At 40.2% G+C, this 18,730-nt stretch overlaps 3 protein-coding genes across 8 annotated transcripts in view; 2 read left to right on the top strand and 1 right to left on the bottom strand.

Annotated features, from left to right (window-relative positions):
• Window positions 1-819, bottom strand: part of bag5 (BCL2 associated athanogene 5) — a 10,979-nt gene extending 10,160 nt beyond the window's left edge. The window contains exon 1 of one of the 3 annotated variants that reach the window (XM_083791311.1): window positions 733-819. Coding sequence is in view for 1 of the 3 variants with exons in the window: in XM_083791310.1 (XP_083647436.1) it covers window positions 354-373 (20 nt within the window). In the remaining 2 variants the exon portion in view is untranslated. Of the gene's footprint in view, window positions 1-353; window positions 419-732 lie in introns of those variants that run through there. The other 2 variants (XM_083791312.1, XM_083791310.1) reach the window with 2 other exon arrangements.
• A 3,248-nt stretch (window positions 820-4,067) lies between these two features.
• coa8 (cytochrome c oxidase assembly factor 8) lies at window positions 4,068-8,891 on the top strand (the record flags this gene model as incomplete). The annotated part of the gene is made up of 5 exons (XM_083791687.1): window positions 4,068-4,154; window positions 5,534-5,731; window positions 7,518-7,581; window positions 7,758-7,848; window positions 8,740-8,891. The coding sequence occupies 5 exons, from the start codon at window positions 4,068-4,070 to the stop codon at window positions 8,855-8,857; spliced, it is 558 nt and encodes a 185-aa protein (XP_083647813.1). The 3' UTR covers window positions 8,858-8,891.
• A 1,059-nt stretch (window positions 8,892-9,950) lies between these two features.
• The window catches only part of klc1a (kinesin light chain 1a), a 46,923-nt gene continuing 38,143 nt past the window's right edge, over window positions 9,951-18,730 (top strand). For all 4 annotated transcript variants that reach the window (XM_083791274.1, XM_083791275.1, XM_083791276.1 and 1 more), the window contains exon 1: window positions 9,951-10,423. The gene's annotated coding sequence lies outside the window, so the exon portion shown is untranslated. The remainder of the gene's footprint in view (window positions 10,424-18,730) is intronic.

The raw sequence follows: 18,730 nt of genomic DNA, 5'->3' as shown, positions 1-18,730 counted from the left end.
GTGTGACTAAAACAGAGACATCGTACCATGTTTAAATAATCGATTTATTTACGATGCATTGTAAAACAGCGGTATTTTTTTACGAAAGTCATACTGTCCTTGTGGTGCACATGGATCCTTGTTGTCGGCACTCATCAGTCGTCAGTGCAGTTCCCAATCCCAACAACAGACCAAAGCAGCCCCAAAGGTTAGTGGTGTAACTGTAAACACGACTCACTAACGTTATTTATTCGTTTCATGCGTCATTTATTATTATTCACAAGCCATATGGAATTCGTTATACGAGTACGACATGCCTTTCATGGGTGGTTTATACCTAATTCATGTATCATGATAAACCAGATTACACTTACTTTGTTATACGGCGTCGCATGCCTAAATGACCAGAGCTACAACAACAACAACAAGCTCAAAACTATAGCCTTGTAGAGCTGGGGGTAGGGCTGTAGAGGTAGAGCTGCTATATTTGTACTGGTGCACACGTCGTACGACGGTGTTGCTTGAATGAACACATGGAGCAGGTCTTAAAAGAAGGATTGATTGATTGATTGATTGATTGATTGATTGAAATATTTATTAACAGTTTGTAGAATTTACAGTACATTTTAAGCACAAACTCAATACAAAGACTGTCAACTGTGAGTGGACGACCCAATTAAGCATTACACTTGTTTACAACAGGGTCCACATTGTTCAATTCAACAAGGCCTGGAATAAAATAATAATTATTACCATCTACCTGCCTGCCGTGGTGTCGCTACGTGTTGAATTCAAAAGTGCTGTCTTTGTGTCTTCAAGTTCAGTCTGCACGCCGTAGAGTCTGTTTACACTTGATAAGCTGCTTTCTTTGCATCATCAGCTGCCTAGTTACACCACACCACGTGATGATCGACGTCCAAAACATTGTGTAACAGAGTTGAAGGCATTTGCAAAACTAAAATTGTGACGAATAGATTAATAATTTGACCCTTGTGCTACCAAATCACCCCACAGGGGGTTGCCACTATACAGGTACACAATCGTATTTTGATCTAGAATTGGGCATCGATTTCATCCAAACTTGGCACAGATATTGCCCATGGGTCTGGGCTAGCCCCTCTCGGAACCCTCCATAAAGCTTTTCTGAAATTTTGATGTCGCTTTGTGTAGGGTCCCTGTTCATATTTATATTTTCGTATGGGAATTTTGGAACGCGGACATGAATATGCTCACTAACATCGTATCTGCGCCGTTTGACGGCCTGTTTTCCTTTGAGGGCTTGTGAAATCGTGAACTATAAGTACCTATACAAACCGCTGCGAATATCTCCTGTGGCGCGGAAGCCGTTAAGTATTTTTAATCTTTGTTTGACCGATTTGGTCGCTTTATTTCTTCTTGTTTGTTTACCGTTTATTGTACCGCCTCCCGGTGTGCGGTTGGCTTGTGCGGCTACGTCCCTGCCTCTGATCTGCTCTGTCATAGCTATAGCGCCACTAGCTAGCCAGATAGGCGGTACAATGAGGTGTCAATAAACAAGGAAGGAAGAGAAGAATCAAAGCGACCAAATCGGTCAAACAAAGATTAAAAATACTTAACGGCTTCCGCGCCACAGGAGATATTCGCATCGGCATGTATAGGTACTTATAGTTCACAGATTCAGAAGCCCTCACACGAAAAAAAGTCGTCAAAGAGCGCAGACAGGCCGTAAACACGGTGTTTATGTTTTATTATGTCCGCGTACCAGGTGGCAGGATACTGCTGGAACAGGACCCCATGCTGTGTCGTCAAAAATGTCAGAAACTTCAGTACCATTGGGTTCTGCTTGGAGGGCTAGGTCTGGGCTTTGAACAGGCTACTTCCACCCTTTCAATTTGCATGCAATCATTGACCTGCCTGCCCATGCATGGCATGCACCATCTGCAGGGAAAGTTAACATATTTTACTTAGGTTCCTCATCCTCTGGGTCAGTGAGGACCTGAGCTGGTGGTCATATCATGTTGGCTGCATGTGGCACAGTTGTTAAGGTGGCGAGACAATGGCTAACTGCTTGCAGGTAGTTGGTATGGAAAGATGCTCTATTCAAAACTGCAAGCCAGCCCAAGGCTCTAGCTTGGGTTCCAGCCTAAATCGCTGCATTCCGTGAATCTGTTTTGTCACTCGCTACTCAGACAAAAAAGATTTACGGAATCTGTAATCATGAGTAACTATCAGCACTATTTAGTATTTATCACCGGTGTCATTTTTCACTTCACTTTGCAGTTGTTCTGTCCCCTGTACCATGTTGATCTGTTCCTGTATTGTACTGTATTGTATTGTGTTTTTGTATGGATATAGTGTTTGGTGCTTGCACATAATGCACACATGGCATCAACGCATGGTGTTGTGTGCTGGCACACTATACATACACTCTGTCTTTCTTTTTTATCATTCATTTTTTAAGAGCCTGCCCAGGGACTACAGATGAAATTTAGCTTTGGCTAACTCTGGCCCATTTACATTGAGGTGAAAACTGACATGTTGATTAATGAGCTTTGTCCCTGTCAAATAAATAAATAAAATAGCGATTCAGGCTGGAACCCAGGCTTCCAAGGCTCCACTCTACAGAATTTGGTTAAAATGGCAAAGCACATCACCAGGACTGTGCTGCCAGTCTGGGAACCTGTCATGCTGGCTTTCTCAATCACCTTCAACAAAGGTCATTGCGAAGGAATGTATTTGCAATTTGCATCAACCTGTATCATGTGCCGTACACTGCCTTCTCCAGGGGAACGAGAACCAGCAGCTGACAGGAAGTCCAGTATCCAGTTGCACATGTTGGCCAGATCTCTGACTATCCACAACTATTGTGTTGAGTGCTGAGGTTTACCTGTAGTTTAGTCCACATTCACACACTACAGTTCCCCTCCAGGTGAGAAAGAGCAGTTTGAACTTAGAGCCATGGCAATTGCATCATCAGTAGATCTATTTTCGCAGTATGCAAATGAGGGTCTTGTGTGGCAGGCAACACGGAACAAATAAAATCCATCGGTTTCTATGTAAGTCACTCTTAGTATAAATTATCAAGGCCCCAATTCAGCAGCATAGCATGTATGTAAGATACCATTGCATAGTATATAGATATTAGAAATTAAAACACAAGATAAGTTATCCCCCCATTCCCTCAGGTCTGGAGATGCCAAACGTCTGGATATCCCTAAGACAAAACGACAACCCCCCCCCCCTGCCAGCTCACACAAAAAGCTTCCCCACACTTGCCCTCCCTCAAAACCCACCTTTTCAGTCACACTCGATTCTCCAGCTGACTGTACTCTGCCACTACTGGCAAGGAGGTCAGTTATCCAGCATGAAAACTGGCCTACAATTTATTTATCAACCTCTGTCATGGAGGGAAACTTTGACAGAAAAAGACTTGATGGGCAAAATACATTGAAAATGTATTTTGATACAAAATACAAATACTGGGTCAAAAAATGTATCTAAATACAAAATACATCTCATTTCTTCCATCCCAGCGAAATACAAATTACAAAATACAAAAAAGTATTTCAAATACGTATTTCAAATACATGTATTTCAAATACTGCCCATCTCTCACCGTATATAAACTAGAAGTAAAACTCCTTGGACTGAGACTTAAAGGTATATTCAGTGATTTCACTTAATTAAAATATCACTTATTTTTTTGTTTTGTTGTGATAATCCTCCCTACTATAGAGTGTGCTGGCCATATAAGGAGTTCCTCCCTGTCCCCAGTTAACCCCTGGGGGTCAAAAAACCTTAGGTTTCGTTTTTGACTCTCTATCCTGATTGGACGAAAGGCTGGGTCCCACAGCCAAAAACGAAACCTAAGGTTTTTTGAGTGAAATCACTGAATATACCTTTAAGAAAATATTTTTAATTTAATTTTATCATGCTCATAAAGTGCTCTGTGCTCAAAGTGCAATTAAAAAACAAACGTTTCGGTCCTAAGACCTTCGTCAACGAGGTTGATAAATAAATTGTACTCATATTGAGTGATTCCACATTTTTGTCTGGTTATCTTGGTAATTGCCTTCATCAGTGAGTGCTATTCAATCTATGGTAGCGTAATGGCTTACCTTAGGTCTTACAAGATGGCCTTGGGCATCTCGCTAGCCTGTCACTTGATATGTCACGGAGACAAACCGGAGGGAGGGGTAATTTGGGTCTGAAATTCTGAATGTCCCCCCACTATTGGGGCAAATTTTCCCGACCAGTGCTGGTGCATGCCATGGTCTAGAACCGTTGACTTGTTGTGTATTGGCTGCATACGTGCAGTAAAGTCTGTAGTTGCTCTAAAGCCCTATCCACACCAAAGGGTCGCCATGCAACTCCTTGGGTCCAAACGGTTGCAAGGAGTTACATGGTGACCCTTTGGTGTGGTTTGGGCCATTGAATTCCATGCGTTGAATCACTTGGTACGACGTGCGCCAACGTGCAACAGGACATATCACACCGCTGGGACAACGCTAAAAAAACGTCTCGACCCTTTGGTGTGGTTAAGGCTTTAGTCTCAACTTGATCAAGCACTTATTACATCCTGACGGCACCCCTGAAAACAGCTCCCGGGTCCCCTACTTCTCTTTCTTTTTTTTTTTGTCATCAAAGTGTTTTAATGATTTTAAATAAAGCATACAAAATCCACATGACTGAAGAAAAAACAAACAAACAAAACACACCTAGCAGTCAAAAAAAAAGAAAACCCCTGGACAACACCCCTCCACACTCTGTTGTTGACACTCGTGGTTATATCATATGTAATGTACAAATACAAAATGTTACAACAATCCTTTGATATACAAATAAAAATAGTCCCATATCTCATGGAACTTCCCTTTGACGTTATTCCTCCTGGCAATTGAGTATTCAAAGGATGCTGCTTCAGTCATAAGTTGGGTCCAGTCTGTGATCTCTGGCGTAGCAGAGCTCTTCCAGTTTCTACTAGCTGCAGTAATAAGGCCTGCAGTCACCAATGCATGTTGTGCCTTGGTGACCCCCTGTGGCAGCACCGTGCGATCTCCCAAGAGACATAACTTTGGGCATTCTGGTAGTATTAGCCCCATCCAGTCTCCAAGTTTCCCCAGTACCTCTTTCCAGAAAGGCACAACCACAGGACATTCCCAAAATGCATGTAAAAATGTACCATCTTCCCCTTTACATTTCCAACACCGTTTGTCTTCCACCAAGTCCATCCTAAACAGTTTCACAGGGGTATAGTAGAATCTATGTATAATTTTGTAATGTGTAAATTTGCTTTTAATATCCCTAGTGGCCCACCCAACTTTGGAAATTATATTTGACCATTTCTCTTCACTTATTTCCTACTTCTCTTTCTAACAACTCTGCATAATAATGCTTTCTTAAATTCTTCAACCTTTTTTATTTTAGGTTCATTATATTTATATTTAAATGTCTTTGTCACTACCAGAGACCTGACTAAGAAAGTAGCTCATGACAATTGACAAACATAAACCTTGCTGGCAAATAACAACAGTGTCTCGTCCATCTTGCCTTTTCTTTTCCTTGTTTTGCACAGAGATCCACGTTCCGGCCTGCACCTGACTCCACACATGACTGGATTGGTCCACCAGACCTTGTGTCAAACCTTCGGCCAATCGTGTATTGCATCCCAGAGAATGAGACAGAGTTGGAGAAATGTTTGAGAAACTTGAGGCAGGAGACAGAGGATTGGAACCATGAGTTCTGGACCAAACAGAACATTACCTTTAGAAAGGTTTGTACTGTATTGTAGCTGTGTTTCTGTGTAGATCAGTGGAGTTAAATTCCCCTGTAATTCTGTGAGTATAGAACATGTGCAACAAAAACACTGCTAGGGTTATCATTTAAATTCCCTATGTACTGTACAGTAGATCAGTTTTAAATGAACAGTGCATTGGCTTGCGGCTGGTCTATTCTTCCAGACTCTATTGGCAGGTATCCAGACCAAAACGTTGGTTTGGAGTAGTTTTTGCTAGTGGTCTGGCCTTTGGAATTACTCTTGGTTTTGGTGTCTGTAAGTAAACGTTATTTATACAGTACCCCTAGGAATGGTTTCCAAAGTGATCCAGTAGATTTTTATGGAGATGTACTGAGAGGGCCTGATGTCAGCTGGCAGTGCTAAAGCTGTTCTTATTTGAATACTACATAAATTCAAAAGCCATGATTTTGCCTGTTTTGGAATGGTTTCAGTAGCAAAACAAACACAATAAAAGATACAGAGTACATAAAATAGAAGAAACTAACACAAATAAAATATGTATATTTTTTATAGAGGACCTGGTGTTAAAGCTGTGCTTATCATTTCAAAAGCCATTATTTTGTGTATAATGTGAGAGTAAATCATGATGTTCTTTTAATGTGTTCTATAATAACGACTAGAGGGATTGTACTCATTGTAGTGGAAATCCCAATCTTACAGTGGAGTAAAATGACATACATCATCCGTGATCACTCAGTGTCGAGTATGATGGTCCTTATTGTGGGTCCTTAAAAGTCCAATTCTGAAAACGCATACAAAATGATATACATTTCTATAACAAGACACAAGTGCTGTATATGGGGACCTAAAACTCAGTTTTTATTCTTTGAGTTACCAATTACCTCACCCTGAGGGATTAACGGATAGTTAAAATTTGAATAAGGAGAATACCAGCACTCATGGATTAGTCCTTGGCTTTAAGGCACTTTATTTATTGTTTCATTCTGGTAAGGTATGATGCTATAGGCAGCACAACAACAAACGCGTTTTGGCTAACGGCCTTCGTCAGTGTTGTATGCTTTAAACAACGGAAGTGTCACTTTTATACTGTCCGTTGCTGCGACACCATCCCCTGTCCGGGTCAATACAAACAACATACAACCAGCTGAACCCAAAAGTGCAAACACAATTAATGTACATATTCATCAACAGCAAAAGTAATGTTTATCCTTACGACTTAGAAAATTCATAAGGCAATAACTGCCAGTATCAGAGACTGTTAGTCTAATATTACAGATACAACATACATCACACAATATTAATAACACAATATTAAATTAGCTCAACAGGCCCAACTGGCTGAACCCTTAAAGAGGCGGGGGGAGTTAAGTACTCAGAAATTTTAAAAATTTGGCCTCCTTACCCAGAGTCAGACAAGCTCATGGATGCATTTTTATATCTGTGGGCAGTTAAGGTGTGTTGAGTGAGGATACATTTGGCCTAGTTTATCTCAATCCCTGCAGATTAAGTAGCAACTGCTCTCAAAACTAGGAACATAACAACTGTATTTATAGTTGATAATTTCATTGGCACAGTGGAACTGTTCATGAAAAACAGTTTGGTGTTTTCCCCAGCAGAGGGCAGCAGGGCACAAGTAAACATACTAATGAATGATCACTTTACTGTCAAATTTTCATAAAGAGTTTAAGTTTCTTTTTAGTTTTATTTTAGAATAAAATCTATAATATTATGATCTGAAAAAAGACACCTGATTTAATTGTGATTATATACCCTAAGAGTATTGTTTGTTTTTGTCTTTTAGGAGAAGGATGCATATATTACCTCTATGTTGAAGGCACAAGGCTTGTCTCAGCGTGATGAGCAAGGTGAGGAGGCTTAATATTCCACACTGTTAATATCTGATTTCTTCAAATCAAACACAACCAAGAAACAATTTTTACAATTTATAATTAAGATGCGACTTACAGTAAGCAAGGAAAACACAAGGTAATACATCAAATGCATAGTTGCATTAATTGCTTTGCCTCTTCCCACCTCTCAGGACGAAAGAGAACACTGAACAGTGAAGAAATGGCTGTGTTTTACAAAAGCTTTCTGGACAATAACAGAATAAGACATTCAAATTATAACAAGTAAGTTTAGTTTTTACTTCTGTTTTTACTGCGCAGCTCTGCTATCCTTTTATGTGTCTGTCCAGAGCAAATCTTAAACCACTGTACTGATCAGGATCAGATTTATTGTACACACTTGGGATGATTTACCTCCACAAATTATTTTTTCACATATGTTTGATACTATTACCTTTTTTAATAATTGTATAATGGAAGTCAATGGTGCTTGGATCAGGCTGAAGCCCAAATTTGTCATACATCCTACAGTACATACTACATACAGTAGGTGACATCATAGATACTTCATAGATGATTGATGTCACAGGCTGGCCACATGCATTTTTGAAATACACACTGAAGCCACATCATTCCCATGTGGATCCCAAGATCCACATGATTCATTTTTGAGGATTGATTCCCCTACAATCGCTCCTACCTACTGTAGGGCCTACAGTATACAGAAGATTGCATTGCTGGGGTGACTTTATAATGCAAATGAAAACATGCAAGCTCTATGGCTTAAGGCCAGACTGCAGCAATGCAACTCCTTCCAACAAAACAAATTTAAGGCCAATCCACACCAATGAAACTCCTTACAACTGCCTTCAGGGATAATGGTTACAAATAGTTGCATGTTGCAAGGAGTTGCATTGGTGTGGACTGACCAGACTCAGTCTACATGCTCTCCAAAGTCACAATGTTAATATAATTATAATTATTATATTTATCTGAGAATATGTACGGCTGAGCTTCCAGAAAAGTGACTGGTAATTGGGTGGAGTAGCAATATATTTTGTATCTCTGTCCATTGTTTATCATATTCTTCAAGAGCAGATTAATGTCTTACTTACTTTTTTTAATACATTCATTCTTTTGTCTCCCCCCCCCCCCCCCCCCCTTTCTAATGACCAGGGAATGGTACAAACGAAACTTCACCATCACCTTGTACATGGCCAGAGTGGTTCTTCACAGTATATGGAGGAATATCACAGAGAGACTACGTATAAAGAAAAACACTCCTGCCACATGATAATAATGAATAAAATATTCGCCCACCTTCCGAATCCCAACCTATCCATTCATTGTCTGATCTTGTATAGCTACTAATGCATTACTTACTGTGAAGTCAAAGGCAAGCCTAGATGGAAACATAATTTTATCTTTTGTGTTTACCCAGGGTAGATTAGCTGAGCATTAATGTTCTTTTTCAGCAACACCCTACTACACACTTGTACACACTACACTGTCAAATAAGTCTTCAGCGCTAATTTAGCGATTTTAACTCTTGAGTGTACAAATGGAACCAATTGGACCAGAATTAAATTAATACATGATTTTACACTGTACTCACATCCACACATGGGAATAGGCCCATACCATCCACAGTCCTACTATGGCCACTAAGCAGTTGGCCCCAATTTAACTTTACTTGGGGTATTGAAGGAGTGTTGTTCATTCACTTCCCCACCCAATTTTACATTTTACAACCACTGAATGGTGGTTGTTGTGACATTGTGCCTGTGGCTTCAACTGGTTTGTTATGAGATTGGACAGGAAAAGGAACTATTTGATTATACAGCCAATGTCATTATAACACAACCAAACCCACACAGATATAAACTAACTAATGGCTCTGATCACATCAGCATGTATATAAGGGATAATGAAATAGGAACCATTAAAAAAAGTTACTTGGCTCAGAATACGATTAATTAAAAAAGATTAACTCTCACCAGTCACCACCACTTTAATCTGTGCGATGACATCATTATCAAGGGAGGGTAGAGTTTAGATCCCATAACTCCAAGGTATGGTCGCGTTTTGATTGGCCAGTTGAGTTGTCAGGCAAATGCTTGACGATTGACAAGTTAAACTGTTCAACACAGCAAATATAGCCATAAATAATTGTTGTGTACTCATTACAATGGCAAAGGGTGTCTGTTTACACTGAGTGTAAACTCTGATATTATTTACATTGCTTAAAAAATAAATCCTGTGTCAACACCAGTGATTTCCGTGAAAACCGCCTAGCCAATCACAGCTTAATGTTCCTCCGGGCCATGGGATGCTCTGTACTATACCGGGCAACGCCATTTTCACGCATCGCACAGTCAGCCCACTGAGCCCAGTGGATATATATTGGATAATAAGCGAGCTGTCATCTTCGTGGGTACTACTGGGTTACGGGTAGCTTGTTCAACTTTAGTTTTCAGTCAAAATGAAGACGTTTACGAGTTAGTTTGAACGAGATGTTCCCGTCATGGAAGTAGCAGAGGTGTACTCTCTCCATGGGGGTCTTTAATTCACCCATTGATAGAGTAAGGAGGGTATGTAGCTATGTAGCTTAGCTGCTCATCATTAACGCTCCCTAAATGCAGCAAAACCTGGATCAGTCCTTCTCACAGAAAGACAACCTTCTTCTAGGATATTGTTCTATATCGTGCTGACGTCGGATTCTTTGGCCGTATTGACAAATAGTGCCAGTCAGAAGAAGACTGGCAACACCAACAAAAACAGACATATTTTACAGAAGAGTTGAGGATCAGAAACCCAACGTTTACATTCTACCTCGGCAACGGATGTCCTAAAAGGAACGGTAAGACTGGCTCTGTCTATTTGCTGGACTTTTGGTGCATTTCTAACAAGAAAAATGTATAAATTATTATTTGGTCTCACGCAAATGTCACTGTGTCTGCCCACGGGCGTGGGGGTAATTACACAATAATGATGCTATCACGAGCCTGTGCCTGTCTTCATTGTGACATTGATTTGTAAACATAAAACATGTATTTGGGTAAACACCCGTATGTTACCTGTCACTTTATCAGATACCAGAGGCTGCATGTCTTCATTACAATTTCCACATTAAGACCTATTTAACGTGCCTTTAGCCTTTACAATGTATAATGAACATGAACCTAACAGGGGGCTGCCTTCGGCCATTCGTTACTCGTTAGGAGGGTTTCTTTTATGAAATAAGGTTGTTTTAAAGGTCCAAAGAGAACGCAAAGACAACTAGACAAATAAATCAAATATACGTCAAAATAAATCAACAAGAAAGGCTTTAATTAAATTTGTTTTATTTTTTAATTGATACCTGAGTGTTTCCTGCATGACAAAAGGAGGGCTTAGCCAACTGGTTCTTCAGGTTAATCCATTTGCTGATATTCAGTAGAACTAGAAACCTTTGACACACAGTAATTTGAGTCTTTTTAGTGCTGGACTATATACAGTAGAGATACATTATTAACAATAACTGGTTGTTGTTAGTAAGTAGGAGTTTTATTATGTGTAGCGATATGCTGATTCGATAGTTGTCATTGGTATGCTGAAGCGGGATGAGACCCGTCTCTCGCTCCTGGCTGTGAAAGATTCCTGTGTTGAGGAGACAGGCTCGGACACTGCCAGGGGGACAGTGGAGGCCAGTGTAGCACACACAGCTGGGACCTCAAAGCCAATACTGAGAGGTGCCTATGAATGGATCAGATTTGGACACAGATTGTCAGATTCACAGACTGAGTCTACAGTACACTCACTGATGGATATCTATAGCAGTTGTGGAATCTGTGCCCTCACGTGCATTGCAGTGATGTTCAGGTCTTACCATCTGCCTACCTAGAATGTGTAGACTACTAGACTGTAGTGTAGGCTATAGAGAACTGTTTGCCAAACACAGGAAGAAAATAGCAGTTTGGGTCGCAGGGAGACATTACATTTCACTTTTAGGTCACAGGCTAAAATAAAGTTTTGGAACCACTGGACTAGAGAGTATCTCCACAGCCAGTGCAGGGGGACAGAGTTGATGTTAAAGCCCTTTGCTGTGGCTTCTGTATGTCTCTGTCTCTCTGTATGTCCACTCACTGTCCAGCTATCCGCAAACCTCTGGACCGAACAATGTCAAAATGTTTGTATACGCAGCCACTCAATGCCGTCTTGCCTGGATTCCTTAATCATAAACAATTCCAGATGAACCAGTTCGCATACAGGCCGTGGTCATTTCCATGGTCATGGCCTTGACCTAACTAGATTTTCTGCCATTTAGCATTTTCTTCAAAACACACTTTTCTACTACAACTGATCCAAAGATTTTGTCCAAAACTCTCACATCGGTACACATTACCTCTGGAGACATGTCATAAACATGTATTATATCAATTATATCAATATAAAAAAAATAAAGCATCTTATGATTGACATCAAATTTGAATAACATTGATGCACAGAGCCAGAACAAATGGATGCATGTACACAAATTTTTGCCCTCAAATGCAGTTATGCGTAATGTGATATTTACAACAATCTACCTATTTACAAAAACATGTAGCTGACCTTCAGGTTAACAACCCCTATGGGAAAATATTAGCCTAGATCAGAACACACACACACACACACACACACACACACACACACACACACACAAACACAGTTCTCATTTCACTGTATGAAGTTCAATATTCAATCAACCAATGTGGTACTGGTAATACGAGTCGAGTACTATAATATATTATGCGCTTCTTATGCAGCCACTGCCGTCTGCCTATATGTGTACAGTAACATCTGTCTCTCCTCTCCTCATACACCATACCATATATTATATCTCCTCTGTCCTCAGGCTTACACACCCTAGCCTAGTACCTCTGGGATAGCTTGTTGTTGTCAGAGGTATCCCCCAGTGGTTTTACATGACAGCCTTATAGTGTGTACCTAACTGTGATGGAAATTGGAGAATTATAGAGCTGTCTACAACCGTAGTGTTATGTTGTAATGCTAGAACTCTGGTGCTTGTTTGAATGATTTTACGGGGGTTCTGTTGATCTACATAATACTCAATGAAAACATGTTTACAGATAACCGACAATACTCAATAGAATTTGACACTGGAATCGCCACACCTGGATGTAGGCCTACACTGGGTTACAGTGTGCGTTTGTTATGTGGTAAGGGTACACATGGTGAGCATTTCTGACCTTTTTTTTTTAATACAAATAGTCTGTCCTTAATGCACAATATTTTCTTTAGGAATTTCTACTGTTAGGGCATTGTAGAGGGAGATAGTAGAGATTGTACCTGTAATGTATAATATTGTAATTATGTCTGTGCCTATCCCTTTCTTTTGCAGTCATCTTAGGCTATATTATCACTTTGTCTTACATGATCTACCACTAGTAAGAAGGGCGGGCCACAAGAGCCAAAGCCCAAAATGATGTTTACTTGCAAAAGTGCCTCAACTGGCCCAACTTGAAGGCACAGTGAAAGTTGACTAGGGTTTGGCTGGTACAATAGGTATATGTTTGTGGTGCTTGTGAAGCAGTGAATTTACCAGTGGATGAAATGTCCTGTACAATTAGTACAGTTTGATTTGGCTAGGAGAGAGTCCATTGGAAGACTATAAGCCGAGTCAATGAGAAAGGTTAGTTGGCAAGGCTTCTTGCTTGCACTGTAGTGCCTATACATTTTGTCTATTCGTCTCGTTCTCATACTGAACATTTCCCCTGGGCAACATAGCTAATCAGAAGACTGGGTTGAACAATTGGACTGGAATCAAATGCATGAACAACACTTTGTCTACTGCCAAAGAAGTGATGAGAAAATTACATGGGTTCATTAAGTCTTGAGGCAACATTCTCAAGAAACATCCCCAACCTCTATTACTATTATTGTAAAGCTCTTTCAATGTCCCAATACCAAGGATGCAACCATTGATGCACCCTCTGTAGCTAGGGACAGCGTTTAAGACCTCTGTCTCTCAACCTAATGTCCTGGTTTAGGATCAAATTCCGGTCTCCCTCTCAGCTTTTCTGATCTGTTGATGATGAAACACAACTAAGGCCCAAACAAAGCTTGTAGAGACAGTGCTACTTATTACACCAAACCCACATTTCTGGGCAAAGTGTGGTGCTAGAGCTTGAACTCTGAAATATTCTTGGGAGTTTTTAAGCCTTGATTTGATGGTGACAAATGGTCCGTTTGGTCCGGAATTGAACAAGGACTCTCTGATCAGGGCATTTAACCTAGTAGTCCTAGCCATTTGTCTATCAGTCCACCCACCAGAAACATATCTTTTGCCTACTAACGGCTGCATGAACACCAAGCGAGACAGGGGTAGAATTTGGATTGAATTGACATTTTACAGTATATTCTGTTCAACAAGAAGACTTGAAACAAACACACATTTCACTAGCTGACAAATGACTTTAATTTAGTCTTCTTCCCAAAAGACGACATTGCTGCTGCCAGGACATTCACATTGTGAATAATGTCACATGACATCTTGTTTTGATGCCAGCCATAATGTGAAAACAATTTGTGGATAGAATTCAAATCTGAGTGCACCTTTAAGAAGCTCATCTAGCAGCACTAAGAATATGAAATAGTGGACTGCCTCTTCCTTTTTATGACAAAAAGAACACCACACAAATCTAATATTAATTAAAACAATTAATAAACAACTTAAAACAAGTTAACTCTATATCTAAAATGTAGCATCTCAAACAAATATTTTGAAAGTCCAAGTCATTAAAATTGTGTATTTTTGTGTATCACTAAGCTTTTGGGATGCAGACAGGGAACAATCTGTCTCAGACAAACTCTTAAACGTAATGGTTTTCATTACTGGATGCGTAGATAACATTAATCCCTTGCTCTGGGCTCTCACTCATAAATGCTTATTGTGCTTCTCATGTGAGAAGGGCCTACCGACTATAAAGCCCTCAACCCATTTTGGCATGGCGGGCCATATTTTTGAGGGGCGCTGCCGCGCTAGCATTTGAGGTTTAATGTTTGTTTTTAGTTCAATGTTTGTTTTAAAAACAATGAAAGGAAATATTTTGTCATCTTGTCCCTAACACAAACATTAAATGCCATTAACAATAAAGAGAATTTATTGTTTTGACCCTGTTTGTTTTACACTATTACATCACCTAATCAACATGAGTATAATATATTAACGCCCCTCACTTCACACGGGTGTGATTTCTGACCCTCCTATATATAGCTTTAATTTAGTTTGTCTTTCAACAATGCTTGTTTAAGAAAACTCCATAGACGATAAAGAGAAATTTAATTAATTTTGAGGACTAAAACAAACATTAGCACCCGTTGCTTAAGCAAACATTATGTTGTAATTGATGTTGTAAGATGATAAGAGCGCCCCTCACTTCACACAGGTGTGATTTTTGGTGTGTGTGCACACTGCACACACTTTGTCCTACACAAACATTAAATCCCATTGACAATGAATGGACAATTTTGAGTGTTCAAAACACAAACATTGAAGAGGAAGGTGAGGACACAAATTCTGATTGGCCGGAATGAGATGATGTGTGATGATGTACGATGGTAAGATCAGCGGCATCGGCCCTCACTTCAGTTCACACGGGCGTGTTTAAAACCTGGGCGGGAACCCCTTTTGGTGTTTTACCCCCTCAGGCCGGGAACCCATTTTTGGGTTCTGTACAGTATGTACACTGTATGTACATACTGTACAGAACCCAATTATTTTGGTAATTTTTTAATACTGTACATTGTACAGTATTAAAGAATTACAAAAAATTGATGCTGCTATATCAATATTTGAAGTTTTTCAGAAAACGTAGGCCAGGCTTTAGAAGGCGTTTTTAGAATCGGCCTTAGGCCTAAATGGGTTAAAAAATATATATCATCCAGTAAATGTTTTGTTTGTTTGTTTAACTACATGTTTTAAAATAAAAGAACAGAAGAGGGATAAATCTCCTCCCGTATACAGTATATTGGATGTCTATTGAGGCAGACGTTAGGAGACCCAGGAGGATGCCTCTGGGTGGGATTCATTAGATCCCACGCCAACAGGGATATGTTGGGCTCAGGCAGTGTCTAAACCACTCTTCTTCTCTAGCACAGGCTGAACATGTGTGTGCTGGAAGCTGTGTAACGTGAGTGATACTGATAACGCAGTGTGAAAATAACATTTTACTTCACTTTTGAAGGGATTTAACACTGAGGATTTTAAATACCCTGATCAGAATCGGAAGCAACTTTATTGTCACATCTGTGGTTTACAGGTGTAAAGGTGAAAGTTATAAGCTCCATCATTTTGTAAGTTTGTTGTTGGGAGAAGAAGAGGAAGGAGGGGCCGGGGGTGGCAGGAAGAGGGAGATCAGGTAGTAAAAAAACATTAAATAAACCTGTCAAGAAGAGAACATCTAAATATATACACATAGCATAAGACATGAGGTTAAGCATAAGGTGCAAAAGTGGTAACACATTGGTCATAGCGGCAGGTATGTGCATGATTAGACACAAGGTGCAAAAAAAACACATAGGGACGAAACTTCACAGGTAAAAATAAATCCACATGGCAGGGTCATGTGGAAAGTGAAATCCGCACATTCTGTATTCCGGAGCCCTGGTAGGTCAACAAATTATGTTTTAACGACCACATCGTTCTTAGCCTGGTTTCCTGCCTGATTCGCTGCGTTCCGTGATTTTGTATTGTCAAAAAATAATTCACGGAACACAACACAACGCCGCGAATCAGGCTGGAAAACAGGCTACATCATTCTGTGTCATTCTGACATCATTCTGTTCTCACTTTCACTCTTCATTGTCCTTTTCAGAAATGTATTCTTTAAAATAGTAACACCACACAATCCTCTGTTAAATTCCTTTGTCTATTGTGACCCTGTCGGAATATTTCATGACTCACTTTTGTGTCTCCATCTATCCACTGGTTGAGAAACCCAGATCAACTTTGCTGTGTAGCTCATGCTGTCAGACAGTTTGAGTGGTCAATCTGCTCCTCATTAATACCAATCATACTTCTCACTTCCTGTGCATGGGCATGGCTCATGCCTTTTGTTAACTGTTTCAATGATCACCATCAGTATACTCGCATGTAACCACTTGTCACTTCAACCCTATTTTGGGCATATCAAGCTGTGATTCGTTGACTGTGAGCTTGTCAGGGTCTGTTTAGTTTTATTTCTCAACAACACAGAGGTGAGAGACAAAAATAAGGCCGTTGGGAGCGGCAAAGCAATGAGTAAGGTGAGACAAAGTGGTAAGATGTATATAGTCTATACCAGGTGCCCACACCTTTTTGACTTGAGAGCTACTTTCAAAATGACCAGCTCAACAAGATCTACCCACGGAATGTTTTTTATACCATTGCTGAAAATAGTTACCTGAGGGGGCTTTGGAATAGCGACGCTGGTGTTATATATAATGCACTTGGAATGGGAAATGGAATAGCTAGGGCAACACTCTTGAAAACAAGATATCGCACTGATTTACTAGTCTCACGTAGCCAGTCAACTATTCCACAATATCTGAATGCTGTATAGAGCCGACAACAGAAGCTGGCATCTGTTCGTCATTTCCGTTCACGAATATATATTCATCAGACCATTTAAAGGACAACTTTAGTTTTTTTCAACTAAGGTTCAGGTTTTAGGTTATTAGACAAAGTAAAAAGGTGAGTGTAAATTTTTTCATTTGCTGCTTTCTTTAGGTTTTGCGATTTTAGCTATTTTTGACAGGGGGGTGGGGGGCCTTCGAACATGGGGCTAAATACGTCCTTTTTTACATTTTTCTTTTATGGCAATTCCTTTATTAATATTTGCTATAGTACGACTAGACCCCAGGAAATTACATCTGGCCACAAAAGATCACAGGAGCTACTGAATGTGAAGGTAGAGGTACTAGGGGGATGCCATACTGTGTGTCCTTGAGCAAGACACTGAACCCCTAATTGCTCCTGATGTGCTGGTTGGTGCCGCCGCCATCGGTGTATGAATGTGTGTGAATAAATGGTAAATGGTAAATAGTGCATTTATATAGCGCCTTTATCCAAGGCGCTTTACATAGATTGTGCATTACATTCACCCATTCACAGATTTCACACACACATTCATACACAGATGGCAGCGGAAACCATGCAAGGCACCAACTAGCACATCGGGAGCAATTAGGGGTTCAGTGTCTTGCTCAAGGACACTTCGACAGTAACTCTGGGGGAGCCCGGGTTCGAACTGGCAACCTTACGGTTACCATCCAGGCACTCTACCCCTGAGCCACCGCCGCCCCATATATGTGAATGGGTGAATGTGTGAATGTGAATGTTATGCACAATCTATGTAAAGCGCCTTGGATAAAGGCGCTATATAAATGCACCATTTTCCATTTATGGTACTGTAGGAGTTTTCATTTTCAGAAACCAAAATGTACTTGTGCATAAATATGCACATTACACACACACACACACACACACACACACACACACACACACACACACACACACACACACACACACACACACACACACACACACACACACACATCCCCACATCCCCATAACCACATGAACTTAAACTCCTGGGGGTTCTGCTTTGTACAAAAATAAATTTCATCCCTAAGGCTGGACTTCAAACCATCTATTTACATTTCAAACGATAATATCAGAAATACTTCCTCCTCCACAATCAATAGGACTTTCTTTTCCGGGAGTTGTCTGAATTATGAAAGGCTAAATTAAAACATTGCTATTGGAGAACACAGCAGAAATAAGGAGGCCTGTGTTGTCTCTTTCATTTCTCTTTTACATCAACCGCAGTGTTGTGCTGTGCTTTATGTGTGTGTCCCTTTTGGCTGTTAGGGAAATTCCTCACAGTCCAATGGACCTTGTGCTAGATTCAGAGCTGAATATAGAAACATGATGGAGCTACTGATATTTATTGAATTGTTTGTTAAATTAGCTTATCAAACATAATTTATGTTGTCTTTCTTGATTCTTCCCCTGGTGTTTTCCCGTTTTTGCTGAATGAGTTCTGAGAGCACTATATTAAAAATGTGTGTTACTACCAGTGTGAAAGTAGCCTTAATACCAGTCAAATTGAAACATTTCGGCTGGTTAGTTTGTCAGCTCCTT

Source organism: Protomyctophum parallelum, assembly GCF_964188405.1.
Source record: "Protomyctophum parallelum genome assembly, chromosome: 20".
NCBI classification, from domain to species: domain Eukaryota; kingdom Metazoa; phylum Chordata; class Actinopteri; order Myctophiformes; family Myctophidae; genus Protomyctophum; species Protomyctophum parallelum.
Note: the sequence above shows the minus strand (reverse complement) of the source record. Positions and strands in the feature narration are given on the sequence as shown.